The 20,964-nt window shown below is 34.5% G+C and overlaps 1 protein-coding gene across 4 annotated transcripts in view; it reads right to left on the reverse strand.

The window, feature by feature from the left end:
* The window catches only part of LOC147401658 (ADP-ribosylation factor GTPase-activating protein AGD2-like), a 59,486-nt gene extending 48,431 nt beyond the window's left edge, over positions 1 to 11,055 (reverse strand). For 3 of the 4 annotated variants that reach the window (XM_086443022.1, XM_086443021.1, XM_086443020.1), the window contains exons 1-4: positions 10,895 to 11,055; positions 5,500 to 5,576; positions 2,431 to 2,531; positions 1,533 to 1,603 (exon numbers count right to left, since the gene is read on the reverse strand). In XM_086443022.1, coding sequence (XP_086299148.1) covers positions 1,533 to 1,603; positions 2,431 to 2,531; positions 5,500 to 5,576; positions 10,895 to 10,942 — 297 coding nt within the window. In that variant the 5' untranslated portion in view covers positions 10,943 to 11,055. Of the gene's footprint in view, positions 1 to 1,532; positions 1,604 to 2,430; positions 2,532 to 5,499; positions 5,577 to 10,894 lie in introns of those variants that run through there. The other variant, XM_086443023.1, reaches the window with a different exon arrangement.
* Between the last annotated feature and the right edge of the window lie 9,909 nt (positions 11,056 to 20,964).

Here is a 20,964-nt window from a genome sequence, read left to right on the forward strand (position 1 = left end):
TGCTTTTACACATATAACAGTAGTTTGGAACACGGACACCAGGACCAATCAGCTTCGCCCATAGTCTGTAAACCTCTGAACATAAGGAGATAACTTTACTCCTCCCCTTCGGTCACCATAAAACAATGCTAGGCTGAAATCACACCCCACACACCACAATAAATTCCACCTCAAGCTTATAATATCCAACTCCTGGCACAACATATTTTGACTTCTCTGGTTGTTCCAACCATAAATAGCAGATAAAACCCACTCCCTTACCTTGAAGAACAACCAGCACCACAAAAAGAGCCTTCCAACTTGTTTAATTCAGTCACAGCTATTGAATTCAACGTCGCAATAACACCTCCCAACAGCCAACAGTTAAATAACCAAAAGAGCAATCCATTTTTTGTCTAGAACACCACTAATCAGCAATAATAACAGTCAAAAAATAAAGCCAGCTTAGATGTTTGAAGCATCAGTCTCTGCACATATTGTTGTACCAAGTGCCAACCTCTTCACTAGGTCATCTTCACAAAGCACCATGGACCATAATATTTCCCAAAATGGATTCTCATTGGCAACAGAAAATTTTCCGACCCCCAAACTACTTCAGGTAGTCAATGCAACCTGGGTAGTGGAGACACAGTTGTAGTACATCATGTGTACAGATTTACACATTCATTTTACGGTGTCCAGGCAACATAGAAGGTAGCAAATTCCAGATTCTCGTAATTCACAATCCACTCAAGAAGCTGTAACTCGCTCTTAACTCCTGCATCAACCATGTTTTCTGCTTCATCAAATCCATTCTACTCTACAACCCTCCGACATTCTGATTGCTACCTTCCAAGCTCCTCTTGCTCACCTTTCGTCCCTAACATCTAGCTCCTAAGTCGTTCTGAATTTATTTTCATTTAGTAATCAACGGAAGACAAAACTTCCTCTATTGGAAAAATAATGTGATTCATTCTTGTGCGATTTACTTAAAATTTTGGTAATTGTTGGCTTGTAAGCTATTTCCAGTTGATCCCATTAGCAATATATCTGAAGTTCACTTTTCCATGATGTAATTGCCCCAGATTGTTAACATTATCTTTAACTTAAGACTGATTTTCCCTTTTAATTGTTTCTTAAGCGACAATTCACACAAGATTTTAATCTTCAAGTCATTTTATAATTAAAAATCCACCACCAAGCAAAAGGACTCAATTACACACTGAATATGGCTGGGTTTAGGTTACAAAATAGAGAACAGTACACCAAGAAGGACTGAACAAGTTAAAAAGAGAAAGCTTGAAGCAAAAAAGTACATCTCTTGTTTGAAGTTAACTAATACAGCCAATTAGATCTCTAAAATGCTCTGGCCAAGAAGTAAAGATGCAAATCGAGCACAAAGAAATACAAATAAATACCAACTGTTACAGTATGAGCTATATGCCTCCATAGGATTGTGAAATAAATGCCCCAAGTCATGGGTATTGATGATGACAATGATGTACTATCCAATCATTGAGACCCAATGAAGAGAGATCAACCTGGGCACTTACTTGAGAGCGAAGAAGTTCCTTGTAATTACCAAGCTCACGAAATGCAGTAACAAACTTGGATAGAACAGGACCTACCACAATGGAACCTCGTCATTAGAAAATAATTACGTAAGATTTGCACATAATGAATCCTAGACAAAATTTTCTGTCTATAAACAGAATACCGAGATTTGACCCATCTTCAAAGGTCCATCCTTCCTAGGGGATATTCTAGGTTAAGAACCAACAAACTGAATTATTGTAAGCATTTGGTCTATTGCATTATTTTAGAGAGCTTCTATTGGCACCCCAACTTTTACTTATTACACCCCAATTAAAAATAAAGAAAATAAGTAGATGGTTGAGATTAAGTAAAAGTTGGGGTCCCAATAGAAACTCTCATTTTTTTGCTAGATTTCACTGTTTTGGGTTTAGGATTTTATAGGAGCCTCATCATAATTGTAAGCAACTACTGAAATTGTTTGAACGTGTTATAATCTTTTTGTACATGTTGAGATTATAATTTGAGCCAAACCTAGTAATGTTTGAAGGTTGTGTTTTAATCTCTAATTGAGGTGTGATAAATAATTTAAGAAATTGGGGTGTAATAAGTAAAATTTGGGGTGCCAATAGCACTCTTATTTTAGGAAGACAGATATTTGGTGGACCAAATAAATAATAGATAATATATTTGACATCTGATCAGGTAGCTATTGGACATAAGACACCTCCTTACGCCAACTTTTAATGCCTTCATGTGCTTGATGTGTCCTGATATCCATTTACATAAAGTGATTTTTATTTATGGTGATCACCTTCTAGGTCTACCCATGATGAAAAACCTATTTAGTGATGTATAAGAACTATAACAAAAGTGATGGATTCCAAACAAGAACAGAAAAATGGGATGAATAATCACCTCCAATGGATACACTGACAGGATCATCATGTCCAGCTCCAAATGCTTCTAAGGAATCGGCGAAGGCAATGTCTCCATCACATGCTTCTCCAAGAGCTGTCCTGTAGGGGTCAACATGAAGCATTATTAATCCTTATAGATGCCATAGAACCACCCAAGATTCTTATATACATACATGAATGAAGTCCGCATAAAAAAGTTTAGAGATACAATATGACGCCTGAAAAACCAAATAAAAAAGGACACGATAGTTCTAACCATCCTTGATCTATCAAAATAAATAAATAAAAGTTCTGTCCATGTACCTATGTTACATGGAAAAATACATGAAACTGCAAACATGTACATATGCCATGGGATGCTGGATACATACTAAGACATGGCCCATGGGCATCATTTATTGAGATGAATACATGTGTATGTAGATCACTGCTCTTAGACTTATGTAAACAATTGCCTAGCAGTCAGATGCACTTTTTATCTTTGTTTTACCTTCCAAGCAGGATAGAATCTCAATTGGAGAAACTAGTGAGAGACTTTTTATGGAATATAGTGTGCCATCCTAAAAAATTAGGTGGTCTTGGTATCAGAAAGTGCAATTCCATCAACAAAGCGTTGTTGGGGAAGTGGAGGTGAAGGTTCAGTAACAAGGAAGAATTGTGGAGGAAAGTTGTCGCTGCTAAGTTTGGGGAGGATCCTCTTGGTTGGAAGTGTCGGCCTAATAGATTACCGTTTGGTTGTGGTGTGTGAAAAGGTATTTCTACTTTGGGTGCAGCTTTGGGGGATACCATGAGATTTGAAGTGAGTAAGGGGATCATATTCGTTTCTGGGAGGATATACCCCTTTACAGGTTCTATTTCCTAGGTTGTATTCGCTTTCTTTAAGAAAAAGAATGCCTATCTCTACCTTTTTTATTCCTAATGAGAAGGGAGAGTCTTGGGACCTTGGTCTTAGAAGAAGCTTGGATGATTAGGAGATTGAGGATGCTATCTCTATCTCAAATTTATTAGCATGTTCGGGTCCTTCGATGGATAGAGTAATCGTCGAGTTTGGAAAGGCAATGGCGATGGTCGCTTCAAGGTTAGTTATTTTTATTCGATTCTTGAAGACAATACAAAAGTTTGCTTTCCTTCTTTTTTGATTTGGGTTCCAAGTTCCCTTCAAAAGCGTCTTTTGTTTATGTGGTTAGTGGCTTTGAATAAGTTGCCAACAATCAACTCTCTTAGATGCAAAGGCCTCTTCTTAATTGATTTTTGTTGTTTGTGCATGTCTAATGGTGAGTCGGTGGATCACATTCTTATCCATTGTGAGGTTGCCTATGGCATTTGGTCTTTTTTCTCTCCTTGTTTGATGTTTCATGGTGTTTTTTGAGTTCGATTGTTTGTCTTTTTTTTAGTTGGAAGATCCGATCATTTTCCCACAAACGAAAGATTATTTGGAAATACATCCCCTTTGCAATTGTTGGGGCTTGTGGAAAGAGAGAAACTTACGCACTTTTGAGGGGAAAGTTAGTACTGTGCAAAAGATTATTTTTAGTATTCTTGGTTTGTTGTTCTTGTAGAGTTTAGTCCCACATTGGACACTCATTGCCTTGCCTCTCTCCTTATAAGCTCCTGGGCCTCTCCACTCAGAGCCAATTGGTTTTGAGTTGGACTCCCAAACTTATCATGGTATCAAAGTGGGCCTTTCTCCACGTCACCCAATTCATATCTCCATGTGCTTTGGCTTAGTCCAGCCCATACGTGTGGGGGCATGTTGAGTTTAATCTCACATTGGACACTCATTGCCTTGCCTCTCTCCGTATAAACTCTTGAGCCTCTCCGCTCATAGCCAATTGGTTTTGAGTTGGACCCCCAAACTTATCAGTTCTTTTGGTGTAAGCAATTCAAGGAGTTTAAGGGTTTCTTTTTTGAAGACTTTCAGTTTAGATGGGAAAATGTAATCAGGGAGTGATCGCTTTGTTTTTTCCTCCCCTTCTTTGTTTTCTCCGGGGACATCTTGTCCTCCTTATCAATAAATTTTAGCTTATCAAAAAAAAAAAAAATTTAATTAGGGTTTATACTATGGATCGTCTTAATCATCCGACAAGATTTCTATCTGACAAGATTTCTAAGGTAACTAACACAATGGCCAGACCCAAACACATAGTGGTGCATTGAACATACATAATAGATGTGAGCTAGGATTTTCTATCCATGACAGAAAATTTTATATTCTTGCCACCACACCAAATATGTGGCTCGCCTAATCATCATTAGGTCCATTCAATCAATTGCTTGCTTAGCAAAAAGAAAAAGAAGAAAAAAAAAAGATCCATTCAATCAATGGACCACCTCTTGGAAAATCCATTCCATAAAAGTCATATTGATCAGCTACCTTAACTGTTCATAGAGGGGATAAATGGACAAAACCTTGAAGGCTTGAACAACTAAAAAGTAGGTTAATGGTCTGTTTTAAACAAATTATTATGACCTTTGCTCTATTGCATAAGGTGGCCCAGTGCTTGGACAATCATATTAATCCATGAGTCTGGGTACTCATGCATACCGTACAAGTATAATATGAGGGCACAAAGACACATATAAAACACTCCACAAATAAATCATACTTTTCATTCCCGTGCACCTGGACAGAAACCAATGATATACGAAAAAAATGGTATTCATTCAAGTCCAAGCATAGCATGTGTAAGACATTGATACATGGAGGAAATCCGCACTGCTAAAAGGGACCTCAATCTTGATCTTGGCCGTAAAATTCAATCTCAATTTTCTTCCTGTGTTCTATGAGAGGATTAACCTAAGTGGCATGCCTTTATTTTTCCAATTGGAGAGAGAAAGAGAGAGAGAGAGAGAGAGAGAGATTCTATGGCCACACCAATTTGTGCTAACGCCACCTCAAGATGTGTGTTAATTCTTTGGTGATTTGCATATGAATTGGGGTGGCGTTAGCAAAAGTTGGTGTGGCAATAGAATATCTCAAAAAAAATTCACTAGCAATATGAAATAACTTGGCAAATGCAATATTATATCGACAGAATGAAAATAAGAAACTGCTCAAGTTACTCACATAAATTTTTTACATCCTTTATAAAGTCTTTGACAGCGATCTTTTAACTCATCTGTTGTCATTTCAACAGAATGCATCTGCAAGAAAACAAGGAAAATAGAAAGAACTAATAACCCTACTGCCTAAAAAATCAACATGAACATCAAAAAACAAGAAGGAAAAATATTAATACGAAGAGACTAATTTAGTTTATTAACAACCCTAGCCAACTAAATTGACAGAAATATTTCGTTTAAGAATGAACTAATAAAGGACAAAAGCTTTGTAACTTAGAGTAAACATGCCTATCTGTGCCAAACTGGATGACCTAGAAATCCACATACAAAAAACATATGCTACAAATTTATTAGACAGCGCTGAAATTATACAAGATCATGCTGCTTAAGTACGTGACGATGGTTCCTTCCTTTTCTCTATTTTTGATGCAATCTTTTTTTATTGATAAAAAGATTTTAATAAATTGGAAGAAAGCAAAGGAAGAGCCTTGATCTCAATTCACTGGGAAGAAACAACAAACAAGTGAGAAAGGACCTCACTAGAATCCAAGGAGGAACAAACCCAAGATGACAGCCGACTTGCAATCTCATCTAAAAATTACAAAAAAAATAAAAACAAATTTAACGCCGTAAAATCTCCTAGAATGCAAGGCCACTTCCACAAAAGAGCCTTAATCTTCAATTCAGACACTTCCGAGGCATGTTCCTTGTTGTCAAAGACCCAGTTGTTCGTCTCCTTCAAGACAGGACTAGTTATTCCTCAAATAATATCTATTTAAAAAGGAAATAGGAACAAATATGATCTATTCAGATACATGTGTCAAAGAGGTGAGCACTAAAATTTATAGAAATGGATACAGAAACATGGTTATGGAACGTTGGGAATTGGGCATCAGTCTTTATTGTTTTAAAAATTAGGTTTTTCGGCTCTTAATTCCACACAAAAGGTGAACTGCAGATTGAGTAACCTAAACTGACAGCCACCATAATCATATACGCCTTAGCTCTTTGGAGTAAGCAACATGAATCCAATTTGTGGACCTACCTATCCTTTTTTGGGGATAAATAACAGCAATTTTATAGGTGAACAAAGACGGAAGCAGTTTCCCAATACAAAGATTACATAACTGAAGTAGACCATGGGGAAAACAGGATCTGAGCTTAGCAGGGACCTCTATTGACAAATCAATGATTCCAATTAAAATAAATTAACAAAACCCTTTGTCTTCAACTCTTAGAACATTTTCTTGATGGTCGGCCACTCCATAAACAGGAACTTGTGGTTTTGCAGACCTCTATATGGTTCCGATATTTTTCTTGAAAGATATAAAGGTTGAAATTGAAGTAGTACGACTAGGGCTTAGACACATAGCTCAGTTGGTTTGGGGCATGGCAAAGCAACTTTGAGGTCATGGGTTCAAGTCATCAAAAAATACATGAAGTAGTATGACTAGCTCCGTTACGAAATTGCCACGGTACAACTAGCTCTTGTACCATAACTGATGTAGGAAAACATATGGTATTGAAGTAGTGGATTGGATAATGAATCTAGAATTTAATTGGGTACATCAAAATGGTGTAAGGTGCTGTAAGCCTGAAATTTAAAGCGGGGCTGGCAAATAGGGTTTAAGGTTAAGGTTAGTACGATGCTTTTAAACAAGGTAGGTCTTATAGAATTGAAGTTATGGGGCCATTTTTTAGGAGCTGAAAAGTGTTGTATGAATTTGGGCTTTAATAGTGAAGGGTGTCATCTAATATTCCTCTTCCTCACTAAAGGCCGTGAGATGCAAATCTTGACTTTGATTGATTTAAGAGATTGACAAAGTGTATATTCCCACACTTGCAGTACTATTATTTCCTTTTTGATGATTACTAGCAGTACAATTTGCAACTCAATTACTTTATAGGCACCATGGATGTCAGTCACACAGTTGAGGCAATGAAGTCGATCAGTTTTGAAAAGTACCTAATAAGTGGAAGACATAAAATCTTAGATTGCAAAGATGTGAGCAAACTTCACCATACGGTTACCCAATTCACTCCTTCGTACACTGAACTAAGAAGTGGTACGAAGCAAACTATTCGTGGTTGGAATGCACAGAATAGTACTAACAGATTGTGAACAGATACCCTTTAATAGACATTATGATGCTAACAAACGACATCACTTTCCCTTCAAAGACATGTTGATTCCTTCTTTCCAAAGACCCCAACACAAAATAATAGAGACCACAAGATTCTCTTCGCCATCATGAATGACGAACCCAATCCCATCCAGGATTCAAAAAGATGTTTGACTGTCCGCGGAAGGCAATCTCTGATACTGAAGAGATCCTAGAAGACCATTCAAAACTACTTTTGAATCGGCCTTTCATTATACCACTCATTTGACTCTTGATAATCTTCGTAGATTGGAGTGAATGATGACCAATTACAAATTTTAGTCTATTTTATTCTTTATTATGAATGAAAGAATTTGTCGTCCAACTCTTTTCTACCTATACTGTGTTGAATGAAACTTTATGAGCTACCTGAGCCAACTGTGTGGTTTGGGTGCTATACATAGACTACCACTCTATAGCAGACATTAGAAAAACATCAACTTTAGGTGCTTCCTTTCGACAATAATGCAGTTTCTGAAAAAACATAATAGAATTTTTCTTCAATTGCTTCCTCTTTTAATTATACATATAGGAAAAATGGATTCTAAGAGATTTAATGGAATTTCTCAAACAATTCATAGCTTGGTTTGCCCAGATTTTTTATTTAGTTCACCAAAACCAATAAAAAATTCATCCAGATTTTATTGATGTAAAGCCTTTGATGAATTCAAAGGAATTTTCTTTGAGAACTTTATGGGGAAGTGGGATTGGGTATGTAGATTGTAGTAGTAGAGTCTGGGTGGTCTTCGTTTTCTTTTCTTTTTTGTCTCTTGCTTTGTCCCTTGTATTTCTTGGTTGGTCATCTCAACCACTTTAAAATCAAGTTGCATTTAATGATCAAAAAGAAAAAAGTGGCATATTGACCGTGATGAAGGATTATTATGATGCATTGAATTAGGTAAGACATTCACCACATAATTCAATGTAGACCTTCCCCTGGGGTGCCAAGTCAGTCATTTGCCTAGCTCTTATCTAGGCCTTCCCTGGGAGTGACCTTTAGATCTTCTTCTATGTGGGATCCTTTGTTGAAGAGGCTTGGCTAGGGGGAAAGCTAAATATCTCTCAAAGGGCAGGACGTTGACCCTGATCAGGAGCACGTTGTCCAATATGCCGAGTCACTTTTTATTGCTATTCTCGATGCCAAGAAAGATTGAATCTCAATTGGAAAAGCTGGTGAGGGACTTTTTATGGAATGATAAAGCCGTAAACCGCAAATTTCATCTTGTAAATTGGAAGTTAGTTTGTCGGCCTAGAAAATTGGGCGGTCTTGGCATTAAGAAGTTAAGATTTGTGAATAGAACGTTGTTGGGGAAGTGGTTTTGGCATTTTGGATTGGAGAAAGAGAAACTTTGGAAGAAGATTGTAGCTACTAAGTTTGGGGAGGATCCATTGGGTTGGGAGTATAAGCTGAGCAGGATGTCTTACGAGTGTGGCGTTTGGAGAGGTATTTCCAATTTAAGTGTTGCTTAGACAGAGAACATTCAGTACGAGGTGGTGAGAGGTGATCGCATTTGTTTTTGGGAGGATAGTTGGTGTAGTGAGTCTCCTTTACAGGTTTTGTTTCCTGGTTTTTACTCGTTGTTCGTAAGGAAAAGAATGTTTGTCTTTACCTTCTTAAATCCTAATGAGAAGAGTGAATCTTGGGATCTTGTCCTTAGAAGAACACTAAACGATTGGGAAATTGGGGACGCAACTTCTATCTTGAATTTATTAGCTTTTGTGGGCCCTTCACAGGATAGGGAGGATCGTACGATTTGGAAAGGAAGTAGAGATTGGTGTTTTTCGGTCAATTCTTTCTATTCATTGCTTGAAGGCATCAAAAGGTTAGTTTCCCTTATTCCTTCATCTGGGGAACCAAAGTGTTTTTTTTCTTGTGGCTAGCTGCTAGGAATAAACTTCCAATTGTCGATCTTCTTAAGCTTAAGGGTCTTTATTTGGTTGATTTTTGTTGCTTGTGTAAAGTGAGTGGGGAGTTGGTGGAGCATATTCTTCTCCCCTGTGAGGTAACTTTTAGTGTGTGATCTCATTTCCTTTCTTTGTTTAAGGTTACTTGGTGTCATCCTTGCTCAGTCGTTTCTCTTTTTTTCTGTTGGATATCCCCATCCTTTTTTGGCAGATTGAAGATTTCGCGGAAGCTAACTCCCTTTGCAATTTGCTAGGGTTTGAGAAAAGAGTGGAAATGCACACGTTTGATAGGAAGGAAAGCAACATGCAGAAGTTAATTTTCAGCATTGTTGGTTTGTCATTTTTTTGTTGCAAGTAGTTTAAGAAGTTTAGGGATTTATTTTTTGAAGATTTTCTTTTTAGATGGGAAAATGTAATTAGGGAGTAGTTTTGCATTTTGTCTCTCTTTGAGGACTCCTTGTCCTCTTATAAATAAAATTTTCACTTATCAAAAAAGAATGTCTTGAAAATGTGTGAACATTAAAAGTGTAGAGACATGAGACTATTAGACTCCTTGACAAGTTAGGATTTCCAGTGTCACTATAAATAAGGTCTGGATCCCTGTTTTCTCTACAATTGCAAGTTATCATCTTTCTTTTCTTCTGAGAGATAAGAAAGTAGAAGACCAAAGAAACCCAAGGTTGTCTTCATCTCAAAAACTTTTTGGAGCGACAGCTTTAAGTGGTACACACATGTATTGTTAATTTCTCTTTTTTACTGATTGAGACATTCCTTGATTAATGTGGATTGAAGATCATAGTTACAAGTGATGTAATTTCTAACATGATGAACATATATGTCCATCTGAGGGTAGCACAAAACACCCTCAACTGCCCACTTAAAAAAATCATTTTCTTTTCCGACATGATTCCAATTTTCATGTGCAATCACATAGTTTAATTGTTCTAAAAAAATGGCAGAAAGAGTGTCTTGAATTGAAACTTTTTTCTCACGCATTTAAAGAGTCAAAAGAATTTAAAAATAAAATAAATTAAAAAAAGTAGCCACCAAATCTAAAGTATAAGGAATGTTTAGATAGTCTTCTGCACTAAAAGAGAATCTTAAAAAAAAACACCTTTTTTCTTAATCCTTAAAATTAATATCCAAACAGGTCCTAGTTCTTATTAATCTGAGGTTTCTTATTTATTAATTAAAAAACCATTGAATTTCTAATCAGTAGAACGATAATGACAAAACTAGTGTCCAGGGATTCTACTTGACAAATTATGTAAAACTAATAGAATCAATTACAGACAAATTATGCAAAACTCAAGAGAGAGAAACAAAGTTGACCTGCTTTCGAAACATTGGGGAATCCTCTAGCTTGATGAAACCTGCCATTGCTTTCTCTGCAAAAATCTCTCCGTGTGTGTGTGTGTCTCTCTCTCTCTCACTCACTCACTTTTCAGATCCGATCCATGGAATCCATGATTGACGGCATTTTTGTCAATGATTTGGACATACTCATCCTCGTTTTAGTCGATGTTTGAGATACCCCCATATTTTCAAACTAATGACATTCGCCCCTTGACCTCGGTCTTTTCTTATAGAATACTAAAAATGACCATGACCTAACTGCCCTCATCTTTGATCCTCGGACAAAAACCCTTCGATTTTTCTTCTCAAAACTAGTCATCTTAAAAGTCTTAAACCTCTATTGTAAATTATTTTTTTAATTTATTTAACTTCATCATCAATCCATTATTTTCATTCTCGTCTTAAACCCTTGAATTTTTTATCCAAAATTTTATATTCTATTTTTCCGAAAATCTTATCTTGTTTATATGGCTTGAAAGGTTGAGGTAGATTTTATCTTAGGATAAAATACGAGGGTAAAAAAGATTTAGATTCATGAAAAAGGAACTCATATGTTCACACAAAATCCTTGTTAAGACTCAAATCAATACTCCAAAAATACTTACGTGTTAGTAGCTGAAAATTCAGTCTTAACCTAACACCATTGTTGGCCCACCATATGACGAGCCCTTCAGTCCCTTGACCTTTTTCAAGTACCAGGTACCCTTTTTTCCTTTTTCTATAAGTCACCCATTCCCAAACTAATAATAGTGCCTTACTATGACGGACCCTTTCCATATCCCATATTATGGCAAGTCTTTTTTTTTTTCCTTTTTCCAAAACCCCATCAATATCTCATATTATAGATGACCCTTTTTTTTTTTTTTCCATAATTGCCACTCCAAATTTGAGGTTGGCTCTAATACCAAATGTTAAGATCCAAACCAATGCTCCTAAAATACCTAGGTGTTAGTGAAGTGGAAAATTTAAGTCTTAACAAGCCTTACCACTTAAATGTGAAACCAAACCATCATAATAAAATATATATCCCAATGATATATTGCAAATCTCTAAGATAAGTCTAAACCGTTGAATTTCATATTACACTGTGAGGATTATGTGGGAACATAATGAGTTCACTTTCAGAAGTCTACCGATTCTAACCCAAAATTTTATTTGAAATGTAATTGGCTTTTGGAAATAAAGACACAAAAAACAAAACAAGTGTTCTTTTAGCTCAAGGTGGGATGAAGTCATTTTAATTAATCTATTAGAAAATACCAAGATCAAGGGGCATCTCACCAGTTTAAAAACATAAAATCATCTCAAATATTCATAAAAATGTGGAGGGGGTGAGGGGTGCATCTTGGATAAAGAAAAAGTGACTCTCTACGCAAGCAGTAGTACATATTTTTTCAATGGACAAAATCCCTCTTCAACTTTTCTTAACCCAACAATAATTATAACAAAGTTTACTAAAAATAAAAATATCCTAAAGACCTTTTTCTTCACTTTTTAGCCTCTCGCTGCAATGTAATTTGTATCTCTCATTTATTTTTGTCTCTCAAGGTGGATTTGCAATTGAGGCACTTGCCCCCCACCCCCCACAAGAATCTTAGAATTTAATAAGAATTTATGTGTTAATGTGACTAATAACAACAGTGAAATTTTTGTCTCTCAAGGTGGATTTGTAATTGAGGCACTTGCCCTCCCCCCCCCCCCAAGAATCTTAGAATTTAATAAGAATTTATGTGTTATTGTGACTAATAACAACAGTGAAAGAAGAAAAGTTGTCACTATTAACCCATGTAAACAAAATCCTAGCTCTGCCCCCGCTCTCTCTCGTGCAAACTCATTCTTGTTCATTCCCTAACTATAGTCGATCAAGGAGGCCTTAGGGTCTCGAGTAATTACATATCTAACCATAAAGATCTTATGTAAAAAAAAAGTTTCAATGGAATGTATCCTAACATCCAATTTTACAAGTGGGTAACCTAACTTATACTTTCTAATGTTTATTGATGAACGATAAAATTGTATGAAATAATTGATTCATCATTTATTTCCTGGATTTTTTAAGGCAATGTTGATGTAGTATTGCCACGTGAAGAGCTTTGAAATTAAGAAAATAAAAATAAAATAAATTTACACTCTCCTGTGAGATCTTGTTTCGAATTGGGATCAACCCTCCTCAGGTTGGTTTTGGATGAGTTATTTGTTTGGATTTTGATCCTTCTTGTGTTTGTGGGTTTGATTGTAATTGCAAACAATGTGGCTGACACATGCGTCCATACATATTCACATTCACAAATATTTTAGAATAGAAATGAAACTTACTCTTCAAATTGATCAGAAGGAAAAAAAAAAAAAAAAAACAACGATCATTTTAAATGAATTTCAATTGGTACAAATGGTTCAACTCGTTATAATGAGATGACTCAACCAAATCAACTCGGTATCGATGGAAGAGATGAGACAATATACCTAGGGCTGCAACTTGGGTGGGCCAAACTCGAATTTGTTGGGTTGAACATAACCTTAAGTTAAGCTTGGGCACAGTTAGCTTGGATTCAATCTCAGGTTCGAAAAAAAAATGATCGAATCGATTTGGATTGGGTCATGCATAAGCATCGAGTTGCCCGATTTGATCCCATATGAATTTAATTTGTTTATAATTTAAAAACATTTTCTATTTCCTATATTTGTTTCTTTCACATTTCAATTTTGTTTTTTAAGTATTTCTAACTCTTGCATCCAAACGAGCCCTTAGAGCACTTAACTAATCCTGAGGGCACATGCAATCCCCTCTCCTCAAATGCACTAGGTAAGATAAATCTTTGATGGTAGACCCTAAGGGGATATCTGAACTCAAGACTTCTACTTCCTGAAGAGTGGTCTTGGCCATCTCACCAACCCTAGGAGGTTAACTTGATTATTTTCATTAAAAATGTAGTGCCCCAAAATCCTAACACGAAATCCCCATGATTCTGAACTAGAATCCCAAGACACCAGATAACATTCCTCATAAATAATATCAATAAAAATATACAACACATGATTAACTGATAATATATAACAGCGGAAATAACATAAACTAGCTAAACTTGTATCCACAATCCCCACATAAATATCAAAGTATCAAAGTGTACTCAACGATGAACCCAAACATAATAATAATATAAATGAAATGACATAAACATCCCTAATATAAGAAAGTCTTCTCACCAACATCAAATCTGACCCTCACACTAAAAAAAGAATAACAAAGACCTAAACTTGTATTGCAATTGAACTGGTAGAAATAACCCCACTGCTCGCCTGGAAGTGTACTTTGATCATCAATGTGTCCTATTGAGAGCTAAAACTCTTCTATAAGCTCCTCATGAGACTCCTCAACTAATGGTGGATTTGCAATTGTAATGGATAGGGTGAGTAATGGGGCTTACCCAACAGGTAAATAACTATCTCAAACTAACAGTCCGTAAATATGAAACAGTTAATCATTAAAAAGTATTTGAAATATAATACAAGTTTTCAGTGAAAACAACAATAAAATTTTATAAAAATTGATGAAAATGTAAATAGTTCATTTAAAACAAATTGTAAATAATCCAATTAAAATCCACGGATCATTGCTAACAAAGTAACAAAGTTAAATACAAGTAGCGATAGAGTGGTTGATAAGGGGGTTGAGAATCACGACTAGATACTTCTCGACCAAAAGAGAATTGTCACAACACTTCACTGGTGTGAAACCCCAACCATTAGTACTTGATTTTGTGGTCAGTTGCTACAAATACTATACTTGGGAGATCATTTATCCGACCCAGGTTTGTGGTTGATTGTGACCATAAGGTACATGTCCTTTCATGAATTGTTAATGTGTCTACTTTACACTGTTAATGATCATTGACTAGCCATCTTCATCTAAACCTATCAAATGAAGCATATGATTCTCAAAGAATATTTTTATTCGTTCACAGATTGTCTTTATAGTTCATTGGTAAAAATAAAACAAAATCTCACGGATTTCAAGTGTAATGTTACTCCCCTATGTCTTTCATATTATATAGGAGATTGTCATTCTAACAACATGTCCTAGGATAACATGTCACTATAGAAATGACAAGACAGACTATCCCTTAAGGCATTCACAGACTCTTTAACAAATCCTAAAATAATTATATATATATATATATATATATATATATAATAAAAGAAAATAATAACATATAAATTAGTGAAATGAATATTCAATTTCCTACCATGCAACCACTCAACACAGTAAAACATAAATAACAATAACTTCAACATGTCTCATAAGCTAGTACAAGAAAGTAAATAAACATACACATCACATCATAATAACAGAAAACAAATATTAAGTCTAGATATCACTTGCCAACACACACACCCAAAGAGAATCTACACTATGGTTTTACAACCTGAAACATCACCCCACTAAGGCGAATAATTAAAATCTTTCCCCCCATTCCAAGACCTTGATTTTCATATTTGAGCCATCCCAATTTGAATGGCCTCTATTCAAAAAGGCTAAAAAAGACATATTTTTGTCAAAAAATCATTAATAAGTCTAAGGGTCCAAATCTTCAAAATTTGACATTTTTGTTCAAATCAAAAGTCGTTAGACTTCTAAATAGTCTTATGTGCCCATAATAAAAGCTTACATAATTTCTAAAATTCAATTTCATTTCTAATCTAACCTCAAGCTCAAGTTTGCACCAAATCCAACATCATTCCCAACTCAATCCTACACATATCTTAACCTAATCAAATCCAACCCTACCCCCAAACCTGTTGGACCTAAACCAATCATAAATCCAACCCAACCTAAACTATTACCCAATACCCAAATTCATAATATTCTCCCAACACATTTCTTAAATCACTTCACTATCCTATCATATCCTACTCTATACTATCATTCTCCCAACACATTCATTAAAACACTCCACCACCTTATTCTACTCTACATCTAATATATCCTCCATATGTCATTATCACAATCAACCTCTCAAAATTCTAAGACAAATTTCATTATTACCCTTATACAATTGAATTTTTTTTAAAAAATATATATAAAATATAAAATGTCATTTTCATTTATTTTTAGGATTGCACCTTTTACCCCTAAAAATTATCCTCAACTTTATATAAACTCAGTTTCTTACTCATCTAAAAAAATGTTCTCAACCTCTTCTCAAGTCATCTCTCTAAAACTCTCATCACAATACATGCTTTCAAGCCCCCTCTCAAGTCATTTGTCTCAAATTCTTATATAAAAAACAAGCTCTCAACCCCCTAAAAAAATCTAAGAACTCTCTTCAATTTCATTCAATGTATTTTTTTCTCTAAAATTCTAACAAAAATATATCTTCAAGGAGCAATTTTACTAAGAACTCAAGAAGAAGAACACGAGCTTCAAGATAACGTAAGTAAGACTATGTAATTCCACCATCTCTCCCATCTTCATTTCCTTCTCCTATCTCTTCTTTTCACCTTTTTTTTGTTGGGGGGGGGGGGTGGGGGGTGGAAGTTTATTTCCATTAAAAATGTAAGTCTTATAGACATAGACACAATGGGGGTCCCTCACATAATGAGGTTAACCCGTAACCTAAGCCCAAAATAAAATTTCACTTAGTTTGAGGATACAAATTTTTTATTTCTACCAATTTTTCCTCTTAAATTTAAAAAAAAAATGAAAATTGATCAATGCATAGGTTGCCACTCAATGTGAAAGAAATAGGATGTCTAACACCTTCCCTATATCTTAAAATGGATCCCCTTACCTAGATCTTAAGTAGTTAGTCCCTTATCCATATGAAAGTCATTACAAACAAAATAATTTTTCAAAACTATCTTCCAAGTGCTCATTTACACCATATTCTAAGAAAAAATTGTGGGGACTCCAAATCCGAGTAGAAATTGGATTTTCAATCAAAATCTTATGTTTACAACTTGATGACTCCATTGGGGAGGACTAGTAGTCCCAGCCCTTCTTCAACACAATCATTTTTCAAAAAAAAAACATATTGTCATTAGTTTGTCTTTTATTATCTACTAATATTTTTTATTTATTTTATTTAAGTTGGTGGGATGAATTATTATAATATTATTATTTTTACTAAAATTGTGGACACTTGCATGTACACATGCACAAGCATTTCATATTTTATAACATAATCACCCTCCATGTTTTAAAAAAAATTGACTCAAAGAAAAAAAAAATAATAACAATGTATCAAAAAGAGTAAGAAATTTACTCAAAAACCCGAGAGAAAAATATCAACATTAGTATTTCAAAAAAAAAAAAAAAAGAATTATTTTTTAGTCAACATTTGATATATTTTTCGATTGAAATATCTCATTTACTCGGTTTATTCATGAAACTTATAAATCTCTTCGTTATTCCAAACGAGCACAAATTTGCTGACATCTGACATCAAAATACAAATTTATGACCATTTTACGAATATTGCATAGAAATTTGTGCCTCCAACATTGCTTTCGGATTTTGACAATGCATTTAATTTTGTAGCATTACCTTCAGTTTTGTATACATTAAAATGAGCCAATTTTGATCATTCAACTTCATGAATTTATAATTTTTCTTATTTAAAAAAAAAAAACCAAAATAAAACAAAGAATTTATCTTTGTATATATTTTTTTATAAGTTTTCTTGTATATCTAAATATTTCTTTAGGAGCCTGTAATTTAATTAATCATCGAACTATTGAGCATAAACACTTTGTTTGAGTAGATGTATCAAACGAGTCTAAGATCAATTATGTCACAAGTACCATGCACTCATATCATTCATGTATATTTCATGTAGTAATTAGATTTACCTAGAAACTTATAAGAGGAGTTCAAAATCAAAGCTCTGGATGTTTTATCATCAAAGGAATGGGTAGAGAGTCTCAACCCAAGCTACCAACCAAAGGCTTGAGCCAACAATAGATCAACGATGTTTGAAGACATGGAAAACATAAGCCTAGAGAAACAAAAGCCAAGCCATACATTAGACATCCCTAAGTTCGATTTTCTTAGGACAAGATTGTAGATACTTTCTAAAAGTTTGAGTCGGGAAGGCGTACCTTCCCCATTTTTTGTGCTTATGTGTTCAATAAATTTGAGATCAACCTGAACTAGGTCCACAATCTATATTTGTCCCAAATCGGGTTCACAATCCAAATTCGACCTAAACTGGGTCTACAATCCAAATTTGACCCAAATCAGGTCTATGATCCATATTCAACTTGAACAAGTTCTACAATCAAAATTCCACCAGAATCGGGTCCACATCCATCAAATTGACTATAATTGGGTCCATTATCCATCATTCAACAATCTAAATTGAAACTACTCTTCACAATGTACTCCAATGTGATCAACCATTATTTGATCGACCATAATCGAATCCATTACCTTTCAAGTTGACCCTAATCATGTTTACTATCTTCAAGATCAATTTAAATCAGATCCATTATCTCTAATATCAATCTTAATTTGGTCCACTACCCTTCACGTTGACCTTAATTGGGTATACTATCTTTATCAACCTTAAAAAGGGCTATTACCCATAATGCACCCAGAATTGAGATTACTATCGATAATCCCAGCTTCGTGTTGACGAATCTCAGCTCTGTGTTGACCAACATCCAGCTACATGCTGACAAACCCCAACTCCATACTAAAAAACATTTAGTTCTATGCCAACAACTTTGTATTGATGAACTTTTTACAAAATCTTCTATTTTACAAGTTTTTCCAACTCCGTGATGATGAACTTTTCTCATTTTTTCAATATTTTTCAATTTTGTACTGATGCTAGTTCCACGTTAATGCCAGTTTCATGATGATGTCAACTTTGTGCTGATGAACTTTTTACAAAATCATATCTTTTACAAGCTTTTTCAGCTTCATGTTGATGAACTCGCCTCTTTTTCAAAAGTTTTTTTAACTCCGTGCTGATGAACTTTTATTTCTTTTCAAAATTTTTAGCTCTATGTTGATACTAGCTCCATACTAATACCAACTCCGTACTGATGAATATTTTTCTAAATCTTCATTTTTACAAGTTTGCCTAACTCTTTGTAGATGAACCATTTTACAAAATCTTCTTTCAACATATTTCCAACTACATGTTGATGTGAACTTATACCTTTTCAAGTATTTTCGTTTTGTATTAATTATAGTTCTATGTTGATGAACTTTTTATAAAATCTTTTATTTTACAAGTTTTTCTAGCTTCGTACTAATGTCAATTCTGTGATAATGAACCTTTTACAAAAATCTTCTTTTTTACAAGTTTTTCCAATTTCGTGCCGATGCTAGCTCCGTGTTGATGAACAATTTTACAAAATCTTCTTTCAACATATTTTCATCTCTGTGCTAATGCCAACTCCATGCTGAGGTGAACTTATCCCTTTTCAAGCATTTTAGTTTTGTGTTGATGTCAACTCCATGCTGATGATCTTTTTCACAAAATTATATTTATTTCAAACTTTCCTAACTTCGTGTTGATGCCAACTCCGTGCTGAAGAACTTATTCTTTTTTAAACTTATCCAGCTTCGTGTTGATGCTAGTTTCATGCTGATGTAACCCATTAATCTGAAAAATCTTCCTAGTATTGTGTCGATACTAGCTCCATACTGATGATATTTTCATAAAATTATTTTATTTCAAAATTTTCCATCTTCCTGTTGATGAACTTATTCTTTTTCAAACTTAACCATCTCCATGTTGATGAAATCTCTTATTCTATAAAATCTTTTCGACCTTGTGTCAATGACAGCTCCATGTTGATGCTAGCTTTGTGTTGATTGTTTTTTCACATCTCTTCCTGAAAATATTTATCGAACATTCGTCCTTAAGAAGGTATTAATTTACAATGTCAATTTAAAATAAAATTCAAAATTCAAACAAAAAGGGTCACATCCCTTCTTGGGAATATTTATCAAATACTTATCATTAAGAAGATATTAATTTAGAATGTCCATCTGATGAGACTATCGTTGTTCTTTTCACCGGAGTTAATATTAATCTTACTTTTACCATACTTGTGGGGCAAGTTGGGGATCGAACTCAAGAGAAAGGAGGAGTAAAGTTAAACTAAGAGGATAAAATTCAAATTAATTAAAAGGAATTAAAATTGTTTTCTTTGTATTTTTGAACTTATAAGAAGATGTAAAATTGTTAGAAAATGAAATTAAAAGCAAGTAAACTTGTGAAATTAAAGCACCATTGGAGGTGGATCTACCTAGAACTTGTTGATGAGCAATTCCTAGTCTCTAGTCTTTTTATAACTCAATCGTAAGGACTTGGTGTTAGCTCCTTATATTGAAAAGTTTTACAAATGAAATCAAATGAGGGAACATAAACAAAGTAGAATTCTTTGAAAACTTCCTACTACCAATTAACTAGTTTAAGCATACTTTATCTTGATATAATCTAAGCCTAAAATATTTATATTAAGAATAAAATGTGCAAGAAATCTTAAAGAGAACTCATAAGCATTTTAAATAAAAGAAAGACATGAAATTAGAAACAACATAAGAACTTGATCTAGGCTTTTCTACTCTCCAATGGAGGGCAGCTTAGCCTAATGTTATTACAAGAGAGGGAAGATAAGAGATGAAAGAACTTTTCTTCATTTCATAGAAAAACTTACAACTTCTTCTTCTTCTACTTCTTACAAGACTTTTAGTCAAAAGAAAATAACGAGAAAATAAAAATATAAAAAATATGAGATTAGGCTAAGAGCCTTAGATTAAAGGAGTCTTGGATAAGAGAACCGAGAGGGACGGGAGAGAGCCTCTATAAATTGAAGCTCTATTTATAGAGAAAAATATGTGTAGAAGAGTCTAAAAGTAGTCTCTACTTTTCTTTGTACAAAAAGACAAAAGATGAAAACATTAGTTAAAAATTAGGGCATTCCAAAGTGGGCCCAAATGCTTTTGCCATGAGATTTTGATTCCAAAATGTTGATTTTCTACATAAGAAATACACGTAATTGGATTTATCTAGTAAATGAATTTATTT

Source organism: Akebia trifoliata, chromosome 5 (genome assembly GCF_017979445.1).
Source record: "Akebia trifoliata isolate Shusen 1 chromosome 5, ASM1797944v1, whole genome shotgun sequence".
In the NCBI taxonomy this organism is placed as follows: Eukaryota; Viridiplantae; Streptophyta; class Magnoliopsida; order Ranunculales; family Lardizabalaceae; genus Akebia; species Akebia trifoliata.